The 26,114-nt window shown below is 42.0% G+C and overlaps 1 protein-coding gene across 1 annotated transcript in view; it reads left to right on the top strand.

Moving 5' to 3' along the window:
* si:dkey-256h2.1 (uncharacterized protein LOC337520 homolog) overlaps positions 1-26,114 on the top strand; it is a 203,331-nt gene that overhangs the window by 142,041 nt on the left and 35,176 nt on the right. The window contains exon 9 of the mRNA XM_063043813.1: positions 20,656-20,777. Coding sequence (XP_062899883.1) covers positions 20,656-20,777 — 122 coding nt within the window. The remainder of the gene's footprint in view (positions 1-20,655; positions 20,778-26,114) is intronic.

A 26,114-nucleotide genomic window follows, 5' to 3' on the forward strand; every position in this document is an offset into this window, starting at 1 on the left:
TCTATAGAAAAGAGTAAACAGTTGAGACACTTCATCAGTCCTTCAAGTCGATTGTTTACTCTTTTTGATAGATGCTGCCTGCCTGCTAAGTACCTCCAGCATTCTGAGTGCGTTGCTTTGGGTTTCCAATATCTGCAGATTTTCTCGTGTTTGAAATGAAACACATTCATTGTTGTCACTTCAACAGATGACGATGTTTCATAAAACATTTTACAATGAAATAGGAATTTATACTTTGTGTGTGGGGAAACAGATTGTTTGCTCATCATGGTAGGCAAGCACTTCCTGTTAATCTTTCTTAAATTCATATATACTGCTGTATTTTCAGCCTACAGTGTTTTAGAAGCACTTATTACAGTTAATATTTCTACCATTGCTGTATTGATAAAACTGTCAAAATTTACTGACAAAGCCCAGTCAAGCTCTGAGAATGAAGGCATTATATCAGAATAGCCAAGCAACAATAAAAATGACTAGTTCAACTTCAATAAGGGGTAGAGGTTACAAAACAAAATACAAGCAAAATGGACTGGGGGTAATATACCGACATGGACTGAGGATTGCTTAATGTGCAGAAAACAGATAAGGAATAAGTAAGTTATTCATGAGAGCTAAAAAACAAACTTCCTGGAGGAACGCAATAGGATGAGCAGCATATGTGAAAGCCTAGAGATGGTTAATGTGTCAGGTGGCTGTAGTTGAGTTCTCAGAGGGTTAGGTGCCAGAACCCAGTTGTTCATAATCTTTCTGAATGATTTGGATGAGAGGATCAAGTGCAATACTGTATGTCAATGTTTGTGGGTGTGAGGAGGGTTCAGAGAAGCTTAAAGAGATTATAAACACAAGAAATTTTGCAGACATTGGAAATCCAAAGCAACACATACAAAACACTGGTGGAGCTCAGCAGGTCAGGCAGACCTACAGAAATTAATGAACAGTTGATGTTTTGGGCCAAGACCCTTCTTCAGGACTGGAAAGGAAGAGGGAAGATGCCAGAATGAGAAGGTGGAGGGAGGCGAAGGAGGATAGCTAGAAGGTGAAGGTGAAGCCAGGTGGGTAGGAAAGGTAAAGGGGCTGGAAATGAAGGAATCTGATAGGAGAGGAGAGTGGGCAATCAGAAGATAGGGAAGGAGAAGGGGACCCAGGGGAGTGTGATAGGCAGGTAAGAAGAGGTAAGAGGCCAGATTGGGGATTAGAAGAAAAGGGGAGGGGGAGAGAATTTTTTTTTACCAGAAGGAGAAATTGGTATTCATGCCATCAGGTTGGAGGCTACAAAGATGGAATATAAGGACCGACATGTCGGAACAGGAATGGGAATGGGAATTAAAATGTTTGGCCACTGGGAAGTTCTGCTTTTGGCGGATGAAGTGGAGGTGTTTGACAAAGCGGTCCTCTAATTTATGATTGGTCTCATCGACATAGAGGAGGCTTCATTGGGAACACACAGCAACCCCAGCAGATTCGCAGGTGAAGTGTTGCCTCACCTGGAAGAACTGTTTGGGGATTTCAGTGGAGATGAGGGTGGAGGTGAGCTCAGCATGGGTGCATGAGGCAGCCCCAGTGCAGTTGTCAGTGTAGTGGAGGAAGAGTTGAGGAGCATTACAGAGGAATATGGATACTTCTACGTAGCCAATGAAAAGGCAGGCATAATTGGGACCTATGCGGGTGCCCACGGCTACCCCTCATGCCTGGAAAAAAGTGTGAGGAGCCGAAGAAAAAATTGTTGATGGTGAGATTTATATTTTTTTGAATATTGAAACAATCAAGGAATATAGAGTTGGTACAGGAAGAATCTACCAGGATCTTTTCATATGGTGGGGAAAGTGCAGCAGCTAAATGCAGGCTCTTTTCATTTGTATTCTTATCCATATATTCAAATCCCTACACCCTTGGATTAGGAAGTGTCACTGTGAACAACAACCAGGTGGATATTCTTGTTTTACCATGCATTCCAAATATGCTCTTCTTATCCTAATCATCACATCCCAATTAACCCCTCTCCTAATCAACTTTACTGAATATGTATGGCAAGAAAGGTGAGATACTATGAAACAGTTTTGAAATCTTACATTTCTGCATTTTTGTACACTTTTCCTATTTCATCGCTACATCAAGAATTATTTTCCCCATAAGGTTTTTTCTTATTTATTTCAATGCAGTTTCAACTACTCATACACAAGGTAATGCAATTACATTTGAGAAGAGTATTAATAGAGCAGTAATAGCAATAGACATAACCTACATATTTCATACCACTGTTCCTGATCAGTTTCATTTTTAAGAAAGCACTTGCTGAGCAATGAATGGCTGAAAATAATTTGGTTCCAGTGTATAAATAGATATCGATGTATGAACTGAGAACATGGGTCAGTACATTGAACTATAATTGTTGAGAAGTTGAGAAGCAGGACCACAAAGGTAGTCATCTCAGGATTACTGTCTGTGCCACGTGACAGTGAGTATAGGAATAGAATGAGGTGGAGGATAAATGCGTGGCTGAGGGATTAGAGCAGGGGACAGGGATTCAGATTTCTAGATCATTGGTACCTCTTTTGGGGCAGGTGTGACCTGTACAAAAAGGACAGGTTGCATTTGAATCCCAGGGGGACTAATATCTTAGCGGGAAGGTTTGCTAAGGCCACTGGGGAGAGTTTAACCTAGAACTGTTGGGTGAGAACCGAACTGAAGAGACTGGGGAAGAGGTGGTTATCTCACAAATAGAGAGAGCTTGGAGACAGTGAGTGAGGGAGGATAGGCAGGTGATAGAGAAGGGACGCGTCCAGACTGATGGTTTGAGATGTGTCTATTTTAATGCAAGGAGTATTGTGAACAAAGCGGATGAGCTTAGAGCATGGATCAGTACTTGGAGCTATGATGTGATGGCCATTACAGAGACTTGGATGGCTCAGGGACAGGATTGGTTACTTCAAGTGTCTGGTTTTAGATGTTTCAGAAAGGATAGGGAGGGAGGCAAAAGAGGTGGGGGCATGACACTGTTGATCAGAGATAGTGTCACGGCTGCAGAAAAGATGGACGTCATGGAGGGATTGTCTACGGAGTCTCTATGGGTTGAGGGTAGGAACAAGAAGGGGTCAATAACTCTACTGGGTGTTTTTTATAGGCCACCCAATAGTAGCAGGGATATTGAAGAGCAGATAGGGAAACAGATCCTGGAAAGGTGTAATAATAACAGAGTTGTCATGGTGGGAGATTTTAATTTCCCAAATATCGATTGGCATCTCCCTAGAGCAAGGGGTTTAGATGGGGTGGAGTTTGTTAGGTGTGTTCAGGAAGGTTTCTTGACACAATATGTAGATAAGCCTACAAGAGCAGAGACTGTACGTGATTTGGTATTGGGAAGTGAACCTGGTCAGGTGTCAGATCTCTCAGTGGGAGAGCATTTTGGAGATAGTAATCATAATTCTATCTCCTTTACAATAGCATTGGAGAGAGATAGGAACAGACAAGTTAGAAAAGGATTTAATTGGAGTAAGGAGAATTATGAGGCTATCGGGCAGGAACTTGGAAGCATAAATTGGGAACAGATGTTCTCAAGGAAAAGTATGGAAGAAAAGTGGCAAATGTTTAGGGGGTATTTGTGTGGAGTTCTGCATAGGTACATTCCAATGAGACAGGGAAGTCATGGTAGGGTACAGGAACCGTGGTGTACAAAAGCTATAATAAATCTAGTCAAGAAGAAAAGAAAAGCTTACAAAAGGTTTAGAGAGCTAGGTAATCTTAGGGATCTAGAAGGTTATAAGGCTACCAGGAAGGAGCTTATGAAGGACATTAGGAGAGCCAGAAGAGGCCATGAGAAGGCCTTGGCAGGCAGGATTAAGGAAAACCCCAAGGCATTCTACAAGTATATGAAGAGCAAGAGGATAAGATGTGAAAGAATAGGACCAATCAAGTGTGACAGTGGGTAAGGGTGCATGGAACCAGAGGAAATAGCAGAGTACTTAATGAATACACTACTTCAGTATTCACTATGGAAAAGGATCTTGGTGATTGTAGTGATGACTTGCAGCGGACTGAAAAGCTTGAGCATGTAGATATTAAGAAAGAGGATGTGCTGGAGCTTTTGGAAAGCATCAAGTTGGATAAGTCACAGGCTACTGTGGGAGATGAGGGAGGAGATTGCTGAGCCTCTGGCAATGATCTTTGCATCATCAATGAGGATGGGGGAGGTTCTGGAGGATTGGAGGGTTGCGGATGTTGTTCCCTTATTCAAGGAAGGGAGTAGAGATAGCCCAGGAAATGATAGACCTGTGAGTCTTATTTCAGTGGTTGGTAAGTTGATGGAGAAGATCCTGAGAGGCAGGATTTATGAACATTTGGAGAGGTATAATATGATTAGGAATAGTCAGCATGACTTTGTCAAGGGCAGGTCGTGCCTTACGAGCCTGATTGAATTTTTTGAGGATGTGACTAAACACATTGATAAAGGAAGAGCAGTAGATACAGTATATGGATTTTAGCAAGGCATTTGATAAGGTACCCCATGCAAGGCTTATGGGAAAGTAAGGAGGCATGGCATCCAAGGGGACCTTGCTTTGCGGATCCAGAACTGGCTTGCCCACAGAAGGCAAAGAGTGGTTGTAGACAGGTCATATTCTGTATGGAGATTGGTGACCAGTGGTGTACCTCAGGGATCTTTTCTGGGACCCTTACTCTTCGTGATTTTTATAAATGAACTGGATGAGGAAGTGGAGGGATGGGTTAGTAAGTTTGCTGATGACACAAAGGTTGGGGGTGTTGTGGATAGTGTGGAGGGCTGTTAGAGGTTACAGCGGGACATTGATAGGATGCAAAACTGGGCTGAGCAGTGGCAGATGGAGTTCAATCCGGATAAGTGTGAAGTGGTTCATTTTGGTAGGTCAAATATGATGGCAGAATATAGTATTAATGGTGAGACTCCTGGCAGTGTGGTGGATCAGAGGGATCTTGGGGTCAGAGTCCATAGGACGCTCAAAGCAGCTGCACAGGTTGACTGTGGTTTAGAAGGCATACGGTATATTGGCCTTCATCAATCGTGGAATTGAACTTAGGAGCCGAGAGGTAATGTTTGCAGCTATATAAGACCCTGGTCAGACCCCACTTGGAGTACTGTGCTCAGTTCTGGTCGCCTCACTATGGGAAGGATGTGGAAATTATAGAAAGGGTGCAGAGAAGATTTACAAGGATGTTGCCTGGATTGGGGAGCATGCCTTATGAAAATAGGTTGAGTAAACTCGGCTTTTTCTCTTTGGAGCAACAGAGGATGAGAGGTGAGCTGATAGAGGTGTGTAAGATGATGAGAGGCATTGATCGTGTGAATAGTTAGAGGCTTTTTCCCAGGGCTGAAATGGTTGCCACAAGAGGACACAGGTTTAAGGTGCTGGGGAGTAGGTACAGAGGAGATGTGAGGGGTATGTTTTTTACCTAGAGATTGGTGAGTTTGTGGAATGGGCTGCCGGCAGTGGTGGTGGAGGCGGATATGATAGGGTCTTTTAAGAGACTTTTGGATAGGTGCATGGAGCTTAGAAAAATAGAGGGCTATGGGGATGTCTAGTAATTCCCAAGGTAGGGACATGTGCGGCACAACTTTGTGAGCTGAAGGGCTTGTACTGTGCTGTAGGTTTTCTATGTTTCTATGATGTTGTGGGAATTGCAGAGAGTTGGCTGTCATAAGGGCAGGAATGACTGCTGGATATTCCGGGGTTTAAGTGTTTCAGATGGGACAGGGAAGGAGGTAAAAGAGGTAGGAGGTGGCATTGCTATTCCGGGATAGTAGCATAGCTGCAGAAAGGGAGAACCTCATGGAGGGACTGAGGGAGGTGGAGTTGGGGGGGGTTGGAGTCAGAAACAGGAAGGGATAATCACTGTATTGGGGCTATCCTATAGCCCAATAGCAACAGAGTCATTGAGGTACAGATAGGTAGGCAGATTTTGTAAAGGTGCAAAAATAACAGGGCTGTTGTCATGGGTGACGTCAACTTCCGTGATATTGATTGGCACTTTCTGAGTGCAAAAGGCTTAGATGGGGTGGATTTTGTTAGGTGTGTCCAGGAAGAATTCCTGACACAATATGTAGAGAGACCAACTACAAGCCATACTAGCCATCTTAGTACGAGGCAATGAAGCTGATCCGGTGACATCTGTCAAAGTCAAAGGAAAGTTATTCCCAAAGTATGCATTTATCACCATATACTACATTCAGGTTCATTTTCTTGGCAGGCATTTACAGGAAAATAAAGAAATGCAATAGAATTTATGAAAATCTACAGTATTCATACAGTAACTAAATATTGACAAACAACCAATGTGCAAAAGAAAACAAATTGTGCAAATAAAAAACATATGCCTGTACAAACTGAGAACACGACTTGTAGAGTGTTTGAAAGAGAATCTGTTAGTGTGGAATCATTTCAAAGTTCAGGGGAGTGAAGTTATCCATGGTGTTCCGATGGCTTAAGAGTAGTAACTTTTCCTTAAATGGAGAGATTATGGAGACATTAGGTGTGATCTTTCAACAATCATTAGATTCTAGAATGGTTCCAGAGGACTGGAAAATTGCAAATGCTTCTCCACTTTTTAAGAAGGAAGAGGGGCAAAAGAAAGGTAACTATAGGGTAGTTAGCCTGACCTATGTGGTTGGGGAGATGTTGGAGACCATTATTAATGATGAGGTTTTGGGGTACTTGGAGGCACATGATAAAATAAGTTAAAATCTGCATGGTTTCTTTAAGGGGAGATCTTGCATGACAAATCTGTTGAATTCTTAGAGAAAATAACAGGCAGGATAGACGAAGGAGAGTCAGTGGATGTTGTTTACTTGGATTTTCAGAAGGTCTTTGACTGTACGTATGGCTCCTAACCATGGTAAGAACCTATATAGTATTATGGGAAAGATACTGTCTTGGATAGAAGATTAGCTGAATGGTGGAGTGGAAATAGCCTTTTTTGTTGGCTGCTGGTAACTAGTGGTGTTCTGCAGGGGTTGTTGTTGGGACCACTTCTTTAATGTTATGGGAAAATGATTTGGATGATGAAATTGATGGCTTTGAGGCCAAATCTGTAGATGATATGAAGATAGGTGGAGGACCAGGTAGTGTGGAGGAAGCAGAAAGACTTAGATAGATTAGGAGTATTGGCAAAGAAGTTGCAGATGGAATACAGTGTAGGGAAGTGTGTGGTCATACACTTTGCTAGAAGGAATAAGGGAGTAGACTATTTTCTAAATGGGGAGAACATTCAGAAATCAGAGGTGTAAATGGACTTGGGAGTCCTCATACAAATTCCTGAAAGGTTAACCTGCAAGTTGTCAGTGGTAAGGAAGGCAAATGTAATATTAGCATTCGTTTTGAGAGGATTAGAATGTAAAGGTAAGGTTATAATGCTGAGGCTTTATAAGGTGTTAATCAGACTGCACTTAGAGTATTGTGAGCTGTTTTGGATCCCTTAAATAAGAAAGGGTGTGCTGTCATTGGAGAGGGTTCGGAGAAGGTTCACAAGAATAATCCCAGGAATGAAAAGGTTAACATATGAGGAGCATTTGATGGCTTTGGGCCTGTACTTACAAGAATTTAGAAAAATGAGGGGGGAATCTCATTGAAACCTGTCAAATATTGAAAGGCCTAGATTAGAGTGCATGTAGAGAAGCTGTTTCCTCTAGTGGGGGAGCCTAGGACCAAAGGCACAGCCTCAGAATAGAAGTATGTCTCTTCAGAACAGAGATAAGGAGGAATTTCTTTAGCCAGAGGATGGCAAATCTGTGGAATTCATTGCCATAGGGGAATATGGGGTCTAATCACTGTGTATATTTAAAACGGAGGTTGATAGTTCTTGATTGGTAAGGGCATCAAAGGTTTAGGAGAATGGGGCTGAGAGGGATGATAAATCAGCCATGATGAAATGAAGGAGCAAACTCAATAAGCCAAATGGCCAAATTCTCCTCCTACAGTATGTCTTGTGGTCTAAGGGGTGGGGGTCCTAAGGCTTCTTTACCTCTTACCTGATGGTAGTAGCGAGAAGAGAGCCTGGCCCGAATTGTGAAAGTCTTCAATGATGGATGCTGTTTTCTTGTGGTAGTGCTCCTTGTAAAAGCACTCAATAGTGGCGAGGGCTTTTTCATTCCCAGGCATTGGTGTTTCCATACCGGGCTATGATGCAACCAATTAGGACACTGTCCAACATGCATCACTAAAAGTCAGTCAAAATTTTAGATGACTTGCTGAATTGATGCATGCATCTAAGAACCTAGTTGCTCTGTTGTGCCTTATTTATGATGACACTTAGGTACTGGTCACAGGATAGATCCTCTGATATGGTAACATCAAGGAATTTAAACTTCCTGATTTTCTTGACTTCCGATCCCTAACAAGGAGTGGTTCATGTACCTTTGGCTCCTTCCTCCTGTAGCCAATAATCAGCTCTTTGCTTTTGCTGAATGAGAGGTTGCTGGGAGACTTTGATCACAATTCCCTGACATATAGACTTGGACAGGGATAGGAGCAGATGGTGTAGGAAAGTGTAGGGTGAGGGTGAATTATGATGTTTTTTGACAGGAAATTGGGAGTGTAGTTTGGGAACAGATATTCTCAGGAAATTGCACAACGGATATGTGGAGGTTGTTTAGGGAAGCACTTGTATGAGATTTTGGTTAGTTTCATCCTGTTGAGGCAGGGGAAGGGTGAAAGAGAGAAAGAACCATGGCAGACAAGAGAAGAGGAACCTCTAGTCAAGAGGAAGAAGGAAATATAGGTAGCAAGGACCAGACAGGACTCTTGAGAGTTCAAAAACTGTGAGTTAATGTTGCACCTGTATAAAACTTGTTAGACCACACACAGAGTATCGTGTTCAATTCTACTGACCTCATTATCGGAAGGATATGGAAAGTTTAGACTGGGTGCAGAGGAGATTTAACAAAGTGTTTCCTGGATGAGAGAGCATGTCTTATGAGGAATGGTTAAGCATGCTGGGGTTTGTCTCTTTGGATCAAAGGAGGATGAGAGGCGATTTTGTTAGAGGTGTATAGTTGATACTCAATGTCTTCATTCATTTTGTCAATACAACAAACTACAGAGTTATTTACTCAGAGGAATTGATTTTAAAATACTGGTATCCACTTTGAGAACGGTGGTGAGCACTTTTGATACAGCGGGCATTATTAATCTTTCACTAATTATATGAGATTTTCCACACTTTTGCTATCATTTTGGAAATGTTGTAAGAAGCAATGAGACCACTATCAAGGTCATTTTTAGCTTTCCTGGCAAATGACTTGAGTGTGCAAAGCTTTTCAAATGCTTCTTCTGGAACTGAGTAATACCATAAGTAGTCTTTTCAGGGTGTCTTTTACGGAAGTGTTCCTGCAATCTTGATGGTTTCATGGCTTTATTAGACAGTACAGTATTACAAGTATGACACATGGGGTGTTGCTGATCTGATGGGAATAGAATAAAACTACACTCAGGTGTGTAATGTTGTATTGATGCACTTTCTGTAGTTTCTGTTTCTTAGCAGCATTAGAATTCAAGGCTTCGCCACCTTCAGACTCATAGGGATTGTGCTGTTTGTATTTATCCATCATTAACAGGGCTAAATTAAAATTTAAAAAAAATAACACAAACTGGGAATCCCTATCAGAAGTTGACAATGGCAGCAAGTTAACAAGGTCGGTCAGGTCTTGTGCCTCAAGTTAGGGTGCCACTTACTGCCCCTCCCCCAAGAATCTTGAATGCCCTCCAATGACTTCTATTTTCCCTAAGAACCCCTTAGGACACACTGTCGCCCCCTCGGGGTGCAGTACTACCCCTGCTGGGAATCAATACGGATCCTGTGTTGCAATTTTTTTTTAGATAACTGCAGCTATCTAAGGTAAAATAATACCAATCTCAGTTCTGCAGTGTTGATTGCTTTGAAGTGTAATTGTTTTATTGCTAACTTTAGTGCTTTTAAAATGAGCATAAAAGATTTTTTTTCCATATTTCTGACAGTAAGCATTAAAGTGTAAGAGTTGTTTCTGTCTCTGGTAGTTTACAGTAAACATTGACTCATATTACAAATAATGTATGACAAAATCAAGGGCATCTCAAAAATTCTTAAGGCAATAAAATATGTATTTCTGAATTATTCACAATATGTAAAAGTTTTGAAAATCATACAGTTGACAAAAAGCAATTTCAAGTAAAAATGTATTCTATGTATACTGTATCATAGCTTGCCAAATGGAAACCAGGTGACCATTTATGGCAAATCTAAAACTAAAACTGTGCTAAAACCTCGTGAGAGCTCAGTTGTAGTCAGATGATAGGTGGTACAATGTTCATATTTTTTTCAGTAGTTCTGCATTTTCTCAAATAATGCCAATTAAAATAAACATCTAGGTTTTTTCAAACACATATCGGCACATGCTGCAATATATATATGTATAGGGATTATTTATCTTTGAGGTTGGTGGAAAAAATACATTGGTGTATAATTTTAATTGGTATACTTGGATAATAAATGGACATAACTGAGGGACTACCACTAGATGTCAAGGGTAGAAATCATGTCAGTCTATTGGGGAATTTAACAGATGCAAGAAATCCTTTCCGTACATGTTCAGCACATTCACTATTTTAATGTCTTATAATTGAGCATTACATGGATGGTGTGATATTTCCATGCACATGCAGATTAGATGATCTTGCAGTGAAGTGTCCCTTTATTTTGCAAAAAACGAGCATGGCAGTTGTGCCAGTTAATATTTAATCCTTCACCTCCTTGCATTTAATTACTGTAAAGACCCCATTCCATTCTCCCAGTTTCTTCATTCCCACTACAGATATTCTGACTGCAATTTTCTGAGTAGTTTTGATATATCTTTCTTCTTCCTCAACCAGTGATTCATGCCCACTCAAGCTGAAAGGGCACTTGAGTCACTCCCACTATTTCCCACTCTTCTGTTCTCACTTCTTCTCCTCCTCCCCCCTTTTATGACTAAAGGTAAGGTTTCATGCAGCTTTTCCTTCCACCTCAGAGCTTCTTTATTTCATGAATCACTCTTGATTAATTTATGAAAGCTGGACCTTGATGCCACCACCAAATTATTCTGCCTTCCCAACAGTTTCCATCATTTTCTCTATGAAAGCAATAAATCTCTATTTGATGTGGTTCTTTCCTATTAACAACACTTCTGTTTTACTCCTGATCATGCTAACAATATTGTTAAAGCACATGTGTATTGGAGCCAAAGGACATGGCTATGAATATTGTTAGGAAGCACAGTATATGTAATATTACATCGGTTACAAACTAAACATTGCATGTCAGCTTTTGGATTATTGTTATTTGTCAATAATCTTTATTAGGCAAAAGATAATAATAGTGTCATACAGCAGAGAAATGATCTCTTAACTCCATACATCCACACTGACCTTTGGCCTAATAACGTATCTCTTTTGCCCACGTTAAAACTATATCCTTCAATGTCTTGTTATTCAAGGGCCTGTCTAAATGTCTCTTAAGTGTTATGATTGTATCTAGTTCCACCATTCCCTCTAGCAATATGTTCAGATATCAACCACACTATGTGAAAACAAACTTACCTTCAGATGCTCATTAAAACCTCCTTCCACTCGCCTTAAATCTATTACCTTTATTTTTGATACTCCGACCAAGAGAAAAATATTTTGAATATCGACCCAAACAATGCCTTATATATTCCAATCAGGTGACCCACTTAGTCTCCTCTGCCACAGTCTATCCAGTCTACCTTCGTACCTTAGTGCTCCATTCCAGAAACCGGCCTGGTGAATTCCTCTGCATCATGACATCATTCTTATAGAGTGGCAAAACGAACTGTACAAGTGTAGCTGAACTGGTGTTTGTAAAGTTGTAGCATAATGTTCCAACTCTTAAATTCTGTGCAAGCAAGCATAGCATGTAACGTTTTCATCACCCTAGCGACCCATGCTGTCACCTTCAGGGAACTACGGACTTCAATGCCTAGTCGTTCTCCTCACCAATAGTCCTCAGTGCCCAGCTACTACTGCCCCACTAATTCTCGTGTAATCCACAAACTTGCTAATCATACCTTCTACATTCATAGCCAGATCATTAATATATTTCACAAACAGCAATGGCCATAGCACTGATCCCCCAGTACACAGAGTTCTAATCAGAATATTACTCTTCCACTACTGCCTCTTTACCACCAAGCCAATTCGGGGTCTAAGTGGTCAGCCCATCTTGGATCCCATGCACTTACATTCTGAACCAACCTTCCATGTGTAACACACATCAAAGTTGCTGGTGAACGCAGCAGGCCAGGCAGCATCTATAGGAAGAGGCGCAGTCGACGTTTCAGGCCGAGACCCTTCGTGACGAAGGGTCTCGGCCTGAAACGTCGACTGTGCCTCTTCCTATAGATGCTGCCTGGCCTGCTGCGTTCACCAGCAACTTTGATGTGTGTTGCTTGAATTTCCAGCATCTGCAGAATTCCTGTTGTCTTCCATGTGTAACCTTATCAAATGCCTTATTAAAGTCCATCTAGACAATATCTGCAGCCAGCCTCATAAATTCCCTTGTTACTTCCTGAAAAAAAAACTATCAAATTAGTGAGGCAAGAATTCCCTGTTGCTTTGAATTTTCTACAGTAGTTTCCCTATCACCAACATAATACTCTCCAGCCTGTAGTCATTATGCCTGCTAACCTTCCTAAATAAAGGAATGCCATTAGCTATTCTCCAGTATTCTGGTACCTTGCCTGTGATAAACTATGAAGCAAAAATCTCCATCAAGCTCCCTTGTTTCCTATAGCATTGTGTGATGGATCTCATCTGTCCCTGGGGATTATTCCACCCTTATGCATCTCAGGATATCTATACCTCCCCCTTCTTAATAGCTATACAGTACAGACAATTAATGTCATCAAACCTGAACTTTTGATTTCTCCATGCCCTTGTTCTTGGTGGATACAGGCAGCAAGTATTCAATTAGGACCTCACCAACACCCCTCAGCGCCATGCACAGATTGTCTCTTTAGTCCCTAAGAGACCATAAGACATTGGAGCAGAATTAGGCCATTTGGCCCATCGAGTCTGCTCCACCATTCAATCATGGCTGATCTAATTTTCCCCTCCTCAGCCCCACTCCCCAGCCTTCTCCCTATAACCTTTCATTGCCGTGACCAATCAAGAACCTATCTAGCTCTGCCTTAAATACCCCCAACGATCTGGCCTCCACAGCTGACTGCAGTAATAAATTCTACAAATTCACCACCCTCTGGGTAAAGAAATCTCTCTGCATCTCTGTTTTAAATGAATACCCCTGTATCCTGAGGCTTTGCCCTCTTGTCCTAGGCTCCTCCACCATGAGAAGCATCCTTTCCACATCTCCTCTGTCTAGGCCTTTCAACATTCGAAAGGTTTCAATGAGACCCCGCCTCATCCTTCTAAATTCCAGCGAGTACAGACACAGGGCTACCAAACGTTCCTCATATGATAACCTTTTCATTCCTAGAATTATCCTTGTGAACTTCCTTTGAACCCTCTCCAATGCCAGCATATCTTTTCTTAGATGAGGAGCCCAAAACTGTTCACAACACTCAAGTGCCTTGTAAACCCTCAGCGTCACATCCCTGCTCTTCATTCCAGACCTCTGGAAATGAATGCTAACATGGTATTTGCCTTCCTCACCACGAACTCTACCTGCAGGCTAACCTTCAGGGTGTTCTCACAAGGACTCCCAAGTCCCTTTGCATCTCAGATTTTTGGATTTTCTCCCACTTAGAAAATAGTCCGCATATTGATTTCTACTACCAAAGTGCCTGACCGTGCATTTTCCAACGTTGTATTTCATCTGCCACTTTCTTGCCCATTCTCCAAGTCTGTCTAAGTCCTTCTGCATCCTACCTGTTTCCTCAACACAACTGCCCCTCCACCAATCTTCGTATCATCTACAAACTTGGCACAAAGCCTTCTATTCCATTATCTAAATTATTGATATACAGCATAAAAAGAAGCAGTCCCAACAGTGATCCCTGCGGAACACCACTAGTTACTGGCAGCCAACCGGAAAAGGATCCTTTTATTCCCACTCACTGCCTCCTAGCAATCAGCTAATGCTCTAATCATGCCAGTAACTTTCCTGAAATACCATGGGCTCTTAATCTGGTAAGCAGCCTCATGTGTGTCACCTTGTCAAAGGCCTTCTGAAAGTCCAAATATACAACATCCACTGCATCCCCTTTATTTATCCTATATGTAATCTTCTCAAACAATTCCAACAGGCATGATTTTCTGTTAAGGAAACCATGTTGACTTTGTCCTGTCTTCACCTGTGAAGTATTCTATAACTTCATCCTTAACAACTGACTGCAATATCTTACTAACCATTGAGATCAGGCTAACTGGTCTATAATTTCCTTTCTGCTGCCTTTCTCCTTTTTTAAAGAGTGGAGTGACATTTGCAATTTTCTAGTCCTCTGTCACCATGCCAGAGTCCAATGATTTTTGAAAGTTCATTTCTAATGCCTCGACAAACTCTACCACTTCCTCTTTCAGAACCCTAGGGTGCAGTTCATCTGGTCCGGGTGACTTATGTACCTTTAGGTCTTTCAGCTTTTTGAGCTCCTTCTCCCTTGTAATGGTAACTGCACTCACTTCTCTTCACTTGCATCCTTCAACATCTGGCACACTACTAATGTCTTCCACAGTGAAGATTAATGCAAAATACTCATTTAATTCATCAGCTATCTCCTTGTCCCTGATTATTATTTCTCCGGTCTCATTTTCTAGCAGTCCTGTATCCGCTCTCATTTTTTTTTATTTTTTACATACTTGAAAAAGCTCTAACTATCCACTTTGAAATTGTTTGCCAGCTTGCTTTCATATTTCATCTTTTTCCTCCAAATGATTCTTCTAGTTTCTCTCTGTAGGGTTTTAAAAGCTTCCCAACCCTCTGTCTTCCTACTAATTTTTGCTTTGTTGTATGTCCTCTCTTTTGTTTTCACATTAGCTTTGACATCCCTTGTCAGCCATGGTTGTACTATTTTGCCATTTAAATATTTCTCTCTTTTTGGAATACAGTACATCTATTCTGCACCTTCCTCATTTTTCCCAGAAACTCACGCCATACTGCTCTGCTGTCATCCCTGCCAGCATCTCCTTCCAATTTACTTTGGTCAAGTCCTCTCTTATACCACTGTAATTTCCTTTACTCCACTGAAATACTGCTACATCAGACTTTACTTTCTCTCGATGAAATTTCAAGTTAAACTCAATCGTATTGTGATCATTACTTCCTAAGGGATCTTTTACTTTAAGCTCCCTAATGACCTCTGGTTCATTATATAGCACCCAATCCAGATTAGCTGATCCCCTAGTAGGCTCAATGACAAACTGCTCTAAAAAGCCATCTCATAGACATTCAACAAACTCACTCTCTTGGGATCCATTTCCATCCTGACTTTCCCAATCGACCTGCATGTTGAAATCTCCCATGACTAGCATAACATTGCCCTTTTGACATGCCTTTTCTATTTCCTGTTGCAATCTGTGGTCTATATCTCAGTTAGTGTTGGGAGGCCTGCATATAACTACCATCAGGGTCCTTTTACCCTTGCAGTTTCTTAACTCAATCCATAAGGATTAAACACCTTCTGATCTATTTGATGCCATTCTTTACCAGCAAAGCCAGGTCACCTCCTCTGCCGACCTTCCTGTCCCTCCGATACAAGGTGTAACCTTGGACATTCAGCTCCCAACTACAACCATCATTCACACACGATTCAGTGATGACCACAACATCGTACCCAACAATCTGTAAAAGTGCAACAAGTTCATCCCAATTCTCTGCCAAATTAGTTTATACCCTATCCAACAGCTCTAACAAATCAGTCCACGGGAATATTGTTTCCCCTCGGGTCAAGGTGCAACCTGTCACTTTTGAATGGGGTCATACCTCCCCCAGAAGAGATCCCAATTATCCAAGAACTGAAGCCCTGCCCCCTGCACCAGCTTCTCAGCCACGCATTCATTTGCCAATTCATCCTGTTTCTACTCTCACTGGCACGTGGCATAGGCAGCAATCCAGAAATTACTGCCCTGGTGGTCCTGCTTCTCAGCTTTCTGCCTGGCTCTCTAAATTCTCTCTTCAGGAGCTCATTGCTTTTCCTTCCTATGTCATTGGTACCAATATGTATCAAGACATCCAGCTGCTCTCCCCCCTCCCCCTCCAATATGCTGTGGATGAGAGCCAAGACATCCCTGACCCTGGCACCTGAGAAGCAACATACTATTCGGGTGTCCCGTTCACATCCATGGAATCTCCTGTCTGTTTCTCTGACTATTGAATTCCCTGTCACGACCGCTCCCCTCTTCTCCCTCTTCCCCTTCTGCACCATGTACCTATGCTCGGTCCAGTAACCTGGTCACCATGGCATTCCCCTGGAAAGTCATCCCCCAGAACAGCGGTATACTTATTATTGAGGGGAATGGCAACAGGGATGCTCTGTGCTAACTGCCTATTCACAGTTCCATTTCTCCTGACAGTCACCCAGCTACTCGCCTCCTGCAACTTTGGAGTGACTATTTCCCAGTAACTCTGATCAATTATCTCCTCTCACTCTCCTGTACGAGCCAAAGGTCAGTCAGGTCAGGCAGCATCTATGGAAAAGGGTATGGTCGATGTTTCAGGGCGAGACCTTTCATCAGGACTAGAGAACTAAAGATTTGAGGAGTCCGATTTAGAAGTTGGAGGGGAGGAAGAAACACAAGATGATAGGTGAAATCGGGAGGGGGAAAGGGTGAAGTAAAGAGCAGGGAAGTTGACTGTTGAAAGAGATACAGGGCTGGAGAAGGGGGAATCTGATAGGAGAGGACAGAAGGCCATGGAAGACAGAAAAGGGGGGGGAGCACCAGAGGGAGGTGATGGGCAGGTAAGCTTAAAAGGTGAGAGAAGGAAATGGGAATGGGGAATAGTGAAGGAGGGTTTTGATGTTCATGCCATCAGGATGGAGGCTGCTCATACGGAATATAAGGTATTGCTCCTGCAATCTGAGCATGGCCTTATCATGACAGTAGAGGAGGCCATGGATTGTCACCTCGGAATGGGGATTAAAATGGGTGGCCACTGGGAGGTCCCTCTTTTTCTGGCAGACGGAGTGTAAGTGCTCATCGAAGCAGTCTCCCAATCTAAACCAAGACTCACCGATATGCAGGAGGCCACACTGGATAAACAGAGCGTAGATGCTCGGCAAAGGGGTCTCCTAAGCTACATCTCTGCTGCATCTGCTCTCAGGATGACACTTTTCATTCCCGAATGAAGGAGGTGTCCTCCTTGTAAGAAAGGGGTTTCCCTTCATCCACCATCAACGCTCTCCTCAACCATATCTCGTCCATTTTGAACACATCTGCCCTCATCCCATCCCCCTACTGCTACACCACCAAGGATAGGCTTCCTCTTGTCCTCACCTACCACCCCACCAGCCTCCGTGTCCAGCATATAATTCTTCATAACTTCTGCCATCTCCAAAAGAATCCTACCACCAAGCACATCTCTCTCCCAACCACCCACCTTTCTGCTTTCCTCAGGGATTGCTCGCCATGCGACTCCCTTGTCTATTCGTCCCTCTCCACTGATCTCCCTCCTGGTACTTATCCTTGTAAGTAGAAAAAAAGTGCTACACCTGCCACTACACCTCCTTCCTCACTATCTTTCAGGGGTCCAAACAGTCCTTCCAGATGAGAGGACACTTTACCTGTGAGTCTTTTGGGGTCATCTACTGCATCCGCTGCTCCGGTGTGTCCTGTGTATCAGTGAGACCCGACGTAGATTGTGACTGTGCTTCGTTCACTCCATCCGCCAGAAAATGCGGGATCTCCCAGTGGCCACCCATTTTAATTCCACTTCCCATTCCCATTCCCATTCCAACATGTCAGTCCATGGCCTCCTCTACTGTCATGATGAGGCCACAGTCAGGTTGTAGAAGCAATACCTTGTATTCTGTATGAGTAGCCTTCATCGATTTCTCAAATTTCTGCTAATGAGCTGCCCCCTCCCATTCCCCATTCCCATTTCCGTCTCTCACCTTTTCTGCTTACCTGCCCATCACCTCACTCTGGTGATCCTCCCCCTTTTTCTTTCTTCCATGGCCTTCTGTCCTCTCCTATCAGATTCCCCCTTCTCCAGCCCTGTATCTCTTTCACCAGTCAATTTCCCAGCTCTTTACCTCACACCCCCTCTGGATTCCACCTATCATCTTGTGTTTCTTCCTCCCCTCCGCCCGCTTCTAACTCTGACTCCTTAAAGCTTTTTTTCTCCAGTCCTGATGAAGGGTCTCGGCCTGAAACGTTGACTGTACTCTTTTCCATAGATGCTGCCTGACCTGCTAGGTTGCATGAACGTCCTGGAGATGATTACTGTCAATTAGTAAATGAGAATAAAATCACAAGCTATTGACTGGAAAGATGTCAATTTTATGTGATTTTAAATGCTCACTGAGTGCTTATCCAAGTAATTAAACACCACTTTTCAACAAGTTAAGAACTATTCCCAGGCCATTTAGAACAGGGATAAAGAAAAGTTTCATCATCGAGAGTGTGACAAGCCTTTGATGTTCCTTATCCCAAAGGAATGTGGAGGTTCTGTCATTCATCGTAAATTTTAATGATTTCTGGCCATTGAGGAAATCAAACTACACAGTATGAGAGTAGTGTTGAAAAATGGCATTCAGGTGGAAAGTCAACCATGGCTTGATGAATGGCAGAGCAGGCTCAAGAAGCCAAAGGACAATTGTTCTTATTTCTTACACCTTGGAGACATCAATACAAATCTAGGATAGCAGATGGGGGTTTTAGATTCAGTTAATTAAATAAGTAAGTCACAATAAACAAAAACAAATACAAGTAATTGGAGAACCCAAATAAAACAAAATTGATGAAGGTAGAGCAGTTGGATGTGGTGTACATGGATTGTGCTAAGGCATTGAACAAGATTCCTTGTGGAAAAGTCATCCAGAAGGTATACGCCATGGGATCCGTGGAAACTTGGCTGTGTGGAATTAGCTAGCCTACAGAAGGCAGAAGGGTGGTAGTAGATGGAGTGAATTCTGTCTGGAAGTTAGTGAATAACTTCACAGTTATCTGTTCTGGAATCCCTGCTCTTTGGGATTTTTTTTATATAAATGTCTTGGATGACGAAGTAGAAGGTTAGGTTAGTAAGTTTGCGGAAGGTTAGTGGTGTTATGGGTAGTGCAGAAGGTTGTTGTAGGTTACAAGAGGACATAGCCAGGATGCAGAGCTGGGCTGAGTAGCTGCAGATGGAATTCCGTCTGGAGAAGTGTGAAGTGATACACTTTGAAAGATCAAACTTGAAGGCTAAGTACAAGGTTAATAGCAGGATTCTAAGCAGTGTGCAAGAATAGAGGGACCTATGAACAACATACATAGATCCCACAAAGTTGTCACGCAAGTTGTTAGAGTGGTCAAGGAGGTCTTCATTAGTTCAGATATTGGGTTTAAAAGACGTGAGGTAATGTTGCTGCACTATAAAAATCTTGTTAAACAACAAATGGAGTATTGTGTTCAGTTCTGGTCAGCTGATTATGTATGTGGAAACATTAGAAAGGATGCCGAGGAGATTTACCAGAATACTGTCTGGATTTAAGAGCATTTTATACAAGGAAAGGTTGAGCAAGCTTGGACTTCTTTCTTTGGAGCAAAGGAAGGTGAGAGGCAAATTGATAAAGGTGTATTAGATTATAAGAAACACAGATAGAGTAGACAGCCAGTGCCTTTTTACAAGAGCGGCGATGGCTCATACCAGGGGGTGCGAGTTACCTGAAACTGAAAATTACATCATTATGTTGGCCAAAGGATAAAACTTCGGAGATGGTGACACCCAGGAACCTGAAGCTGCTACCCTTTCCATTACTGACTCCTTGATGAAAACTGCTACGTGTTCTCCTGATTTCAATTTCCTGAAGTCTGCAGTCAATTCCTTGGCCTTACTGACATTGAGTGCAAGATTTTGGTGTGACACCACTCAGGCAAGAGAATGGAGTTAAGAGGAATAATAAATCAGCCATAATGGAATGGTGGAGAAGACTTGATGGGCTGAATGGCCTAATCTTGCTCTTATGTCTTACGGTTTATGGTCACTCAACCATCTGAGCTATCTCACTCCTGTACGCCTCCTCATCACTATCTGAGATCCTACCAACAACTGTTGTGTCATAGGCGAATTCATAGATAGCGCTTGAGCTGTGCCTAGCCACTCAGTCATGGGTGTAGTGAGAGGAGAGCAGTGCGCTAAGCACACATTCTTGAGGTGCACCTGTGTTGATTTACAGCAAGGCGAAAATATTATTTCCAATCTGTACTGACTGTGATCTCCCAATGAGGAAATCAAGGATCTATTTGCAGAGAGAGGTACAGAAGCCCAGGTTTTGAAGCTTGCTGATTAGTACTGAGGAGATGATGGTGTTGAATGCTGAGCTGTAATCAATAGACAGCAGCCTGATGTGGGTACTGTTGTTGTCCAGGTGTTCCAAGACGTTACATTACATATTGCAATACATTATTAATGAATATTCTTGACAACATTGCATTACTTATCCTGGTTCTAGGTAATGGGAATCCAAGTTCTACATACTTTGATAAAGTGTATATGATTTTTGTCTTCTAGGCTACAGTTCAGCACTGCACCCTTTTCAATTACTGCGGCTCTTCAATGGTGGCACTTTCAACATTAATTACAACAGGAAGTATAAGCCTATTAAATTTACTGTGCCCCCCTCAACCAGGAAGGTTTGTATTTAACTGTGGTGATATGTGTCAGCTGTATGTAAATATGGTATCTAGTCAGATTTATTAACGCAAATGTTTGGAGTACTTTAACTAAGTGACCTCTTTCTCGTTGTTATACTCAATAGCTCAATGATAAATCATTTCGTTTCATTTCTGTTGTATTAAAATAAGAACTGATATGTAAACTTGTGACTTTGTTGTGAAAGGGTTGGGATGCCCAGTAACCCAGTAGCTCATAATAACCCAAACATTTGTGCCGTGCGCCTGTCAGAGCATTTAAAGCAAATACCCATTAGCATAACATTCAGGTTTTCCAATCAAGAAGCGTAAACAGGCACAAATCTCACTTCTTGAACATTCCATTCATGCAAGCTGACACACTTGCAGAGAGGGAGAGAGAACACATGTCATCTTTATACTATGCTTGCTTCTCCTCAAATTTCTCAATATATGCTGTCCATCTATGTATCAACATATCCTGTAGCTCCGTTATAACTTATAGCAGAGTCACATTTTTCCTCCTTCCAATGGTCGACCATAAAGCAGTCAGAAGAGATGGAGATCAGAAATGGAGGTTCAACAATGTACAGCAAATAGGTCTTTAAAGCACTGTAACTAAGTGAAGTCTTGACGTGTCTTTCCCAGAATTAAATGTCAGTTCTCTGTGGCATACAACAGTCACAAGTTGACATTGTCAAGAATGAGTAAAATATGATCTTTGTACAAAAAGCATTCTCATTTTGCATTGATATATTTCATCTCTCATAAGGTTTTTACACTCCTAAGGAAGGTAATCCAGACAGAATGATGCAACCCAAGTGCGACTCTTGCATGTAGTTGTTTATGGATATTTTGGTGGAACCTGTGTGAACTATCCAATAGTAAACAAGTTGTAGCCATTTTAGGCAACAATGGGCATCAATATTGGCACATTGCTTTCTACTTCATTCACCATTACATGCCCTTTCTACATTTATTAATGTCTTATTTAAGTATGCCATATATTTGATGCTATAGAGTCTTTGATTTATGCAGCACAGAAAGAAACCTTTTGGCCAAACCTGTCCATGCTAGCCTAGGTGCCTACCTGAGTTACTTCCATTTGCCTGAATTTGCCCATATCCTCTAAACTTTCCTATCCTTGTACCTCTCCGAATGCCTGTTCAATTTTGTAATTGTATCCATCTGAACCACTTCCTGACAACTTGTTCCTTATACACATCACCCTTTGTGTAAAAAACAAATCCCCAGTCACCTTAAACCCATGTTCTCTTGTTTTAGACTCCCTTTATCTTGCAAAAAGACAGTGACCACCTCTCCTATCAATACACCACATGATTTTAAAAACCTTGACATAGTCACCTGTCTACCCCCGTTGCCGCAGGGAGAACCGTCCCAAGCTACAGTAAACACAAGGAAATCTGCAGATGCTGGAATTTCAGGCAACACACATAAAAGTTGCTGGTGAACGCAGCAGGCCAGGCAGCATCTCTAGAAAAGGGTACAGTCGATGTTTCGGGCCGAGACCCTTTGTCAGGACTAACTGAAAGAAGAGCTAGTAAGAGATTTGAAAGTGGGAGGGGGAAGGGGAGATCCAAAATGATAGGAGAAGACAGGAGGGGGAGGGATGGAGCCAAGAGCTGGACAGTTGATTGGCAAAAGGGATATGAGAGGATCATGGGACGGGAGGCCTAGGGAGGTCATGGGACGGGAGGCCTATGGAGTATCATGAGACGGGAGGGACACCTCCCTCCCCTTTTCTAGATCTTTCTGTCCCTATCTCTGGAGACAGCTTATCTACTGATGTCTACTATAAGCCTACGGACTCTCACAGCTATCTGGACTATTCCTCCTCTCACCCTGTCTCTTGCAAAAATGCCATCCCCTCTCGCAATTCCTCCGTCTCCGCTGCATCCGCTGTCAGGATGAGGCTTTTCATTCCAGGACGAAGGAGGTGTCCTCCTTTTTTAAAGAAAGGAGCTTCCCTTCCTCCACCATCAACTCTGCTCTCAAATGCATCTCTTCTCTCCCATTTCACGCACATCTGCTGTCACCCCATCATCCCGCCACCCCACTAGGAATAGGGTTCCCCTGGTCCTCACCTACGACCCCACCAGCCTTCGGGTCCAACATATAATTCTCTGTAACTTCCGCCACCTCCAACGGGATCCCACCACTAAGCACATCTTTCCCTCCCCCCCCCCCGCTTTCCGCAGCGATCGCTCCCTATGCGACTCCCTTGTCCATTTGTCCCCCCCATCCCTCCCCACCGATCTCCCTCCTGGTACTTATCCTTCTAAGCGGAACAAGTGCTACACATGCCCTTACACTTCCTACCTCACTACCATTCAGGGCCCCAGAAAGTCCTTCCAGGTGAGGCGACACTTCACCTGTGAGTCGGCTGGGGTGATATAATGCTTCCGGTGCTCCCGATGTGGCCTTCTATATATACGCGAGACCGTTTCGCTGAACACCTACGCTGTGTCTGCCAGAGAAAGCAGGATCTCCCAGTGGCCGCACAGTGGTCAAGATGAAGCCACACTCAGGTTGGAGGAACAACACGTCATATTCCGTCTGGGTAGCCTCCAACCTAATGGCATGAACATTGACTTCTCTAATTCCGTTAATGCCCCTCCTCCCCCTTGTACCCCATCCGTTATTTATTATATATATATTCTTTTTCTCTCTCTCCTTTTTCTCCCTCTGTCCCTCTCACTATACTCCTTGCCCATCCTCTGGGCTTCACCCCTCCCCCTTTCTTTCTCCCTAGGCCTCCTGTCCCATGATCCTCTCATATCCCTTTTGCCAATCACCTGTCCAGCTCTTGGCTCCATCCCTCCCCCTCCTGTCTTCTCCTATCATTTTGGATCTCCCCCTCCCCCTCCCACTTTCAAATCTCTTACTAGCTCTTCTTTCAATTAGTCCTGACAAAGTGTCTCAGCCCAAAACATCGACTGTACCTCTTGCTAGAGATGCTGCCTGGCCTGCTGCGTTCAGCAGCAACTTTTATGTGTGTTGCTCCAAGCTACAGTAACTAGTTTCCGTTCAATACTAAAGCTCTCCAGTCTCACTGCATCCTTGTGAATCTTTTCTACAGCCTCTTGACCTTATCCTTCGTAAAGTATGGCAATCAGAACTGCAGAGAATACTTCAAATACGGTCTAACTAATGTCTTGTGCAGCTGGAATTATTGTTTTGATTTTGAATTCCATGCTCTTTCTGTATAAGAATGGTTCCAAGATTGATTGTTGTGGAAGACTGTTTTCCAATCTTTGTCCATCTACCTTTTACCCTACGCTGTCTTCTGTAGCCAGATTACTGAAAGAACCATTTTGCATTTGTATGGCACTTTTCTCAACATGAGACAGAAACAGCAATGAGTGAGTATCTTGATAATCTGTTTATTGTTGATTGAGTGATGTACGTTTTGAAATGGTACCATGGGATATTTTACATCCATCTGAGAAGGCAGAGTAGCCTTTAGATTTTTTTTCAAAAGACACAACCTTCACTAATGCAGTATTATCTCAGAACCACAGTAGAGTGCTGTAGCTTTTAATCTGTAGTTTAATGATTTTATATTCATCATGTTGAGTCTGACTTTAGAGCCACTTTCCTTAATGGTTTGTTTTGTTTGCCCGCTTCATTTCACTTTTATTTTGGATTAGTATCTCCTCTAAATGAGAAACATGCTAAAATATGCAGGAAAACTGGAGCTATGGATGAATATTGCCAACCATTGAAATCTTTGCAGCAAATCATTTGCATGAAGTAGATATACTTGTGACAATGTGGGCTCTTATTTATTCTTGTATACGTGTACTGTTCTGGGCACTGCACTACATTCGGAAAATAAATTGGGAAACTACTTCAGACAAAAGTAAAGAGTGAAGATCTCTCCCAGTCAATGCTAACTCAACACATCAATGCATTTTTGGGAGCCAATAATATCCAGTCTTGATGGAATGCATGTACCCTTATTTTCATATCTTGCTGCATCCTCTCTATATTCATAGATCGTTTTTTTAAGTTATAGAAAAAATGAGGGAATTCCAAAGCCTTCTGTTGTTTTTGCTTGTATATACCATTAAGAATGGGTCTTCTCACCTAAGCAAGAAGGTTAAGAATAATTAAATCAGGCTTTTGTTTCATTTGTTCCATCCCAAAATTCTAGCGTCAACACTGAACTGAATAACAGCCCTTTCTGAGTTCACATATTCATCGGGCAAGACTTAGACAAGAACAAAATAAACAGAACAAAATAAGGATACACAATTTCAAAATTAGATGGAATTATTAATTTTTAAAGAAATATATTATTAATTATGTAGTTCTGTTCCCATAGCTGGGGTAATTTTCACCCTTGGTGTGGTATAAAATTATAAAATTGGTAATAATGGATTACCACAGTCCGCCTCAGCAAGTAATTGCTCAAAGCAGCTCATTGACTACTGCCTTTTTTACTACACATACCCATTGTTTAAATTTCTTTCTTGTTAATTTTCTATATTCATTTTACAAGTAAAAATAAGTTAACAGCATAATAAATTTTATTCGGCAGCATTTACTTCACTTCAATTAACCAGTGATGTAGCAGTCAAAGGTTGATTGTCATACTCCCTCACAAAATTGTCACCACCAATAAAATATATTAAGTAATAAATTGATATAAGCATCATTTCAACAAAGACGTGAGGTGGGCTAAGAGCTAATGATTAATACTTAGTGATATAGATTTCAGTTCTGCAGCTCTCAATAATTACAAAAAAATTAACCTATTAATTGCCTAATTTTACTGATTTTAGAGATGCTTCTTCAGAGAAAGCCTTCGTATTTTATTATCATTTCTATTTCTCCACTTTAGCCATTTTTAATATCAAAAAATGTCTTTAAATTTGTGATTGCTTCTCTCAGGATGTGATATTTTATAGAATTCAATATGAACAGATACAGTGGCTAAGAATATATTATTAATTCACACATTGAACCCATTATTCCCATATTGGAGGATTAGATGTTGTGGTTTGAATTACCCTTAACCTAGCCTGTGTTGCAAAAGCTTCTCATGGGAACCCTCCATTCACACTTTGCGGTAGAAGCTGTGGAGCTCCAACAAGGCTTTGTTGTCACAAAATGTCTTGTGGCTGTGATGAGCAAGTAGGCCTCAGGCAGAGCAAATGTGGCCCTTGGAAATGAGCTTGATGGCTTTACGATATTATTTGGAAACTCTGGAAATAAATTTTATAAAATTAATTTTGAATTGCTTGGTAATTTTAATAGATTTATTTTAAAATACTCAAATTGCAAATTAACTGAAAACATCAATTAAAATAAAAC

Source organism: Mobula hypostoma, chromosome 3 (assembly GCF_963921235.1).
Source record: "Mobula hypostoma chromosome 3, sMobHyp1.1, whole genome shotgun sequence".
NCBI classification, from domain to species: domain Eukaryota; kingdom Metazoa; phylum Chordata; class Chondrichthyes; order Myliobatiformes; family Myliobatidae; genus Mobula; species Mobula hypostoma.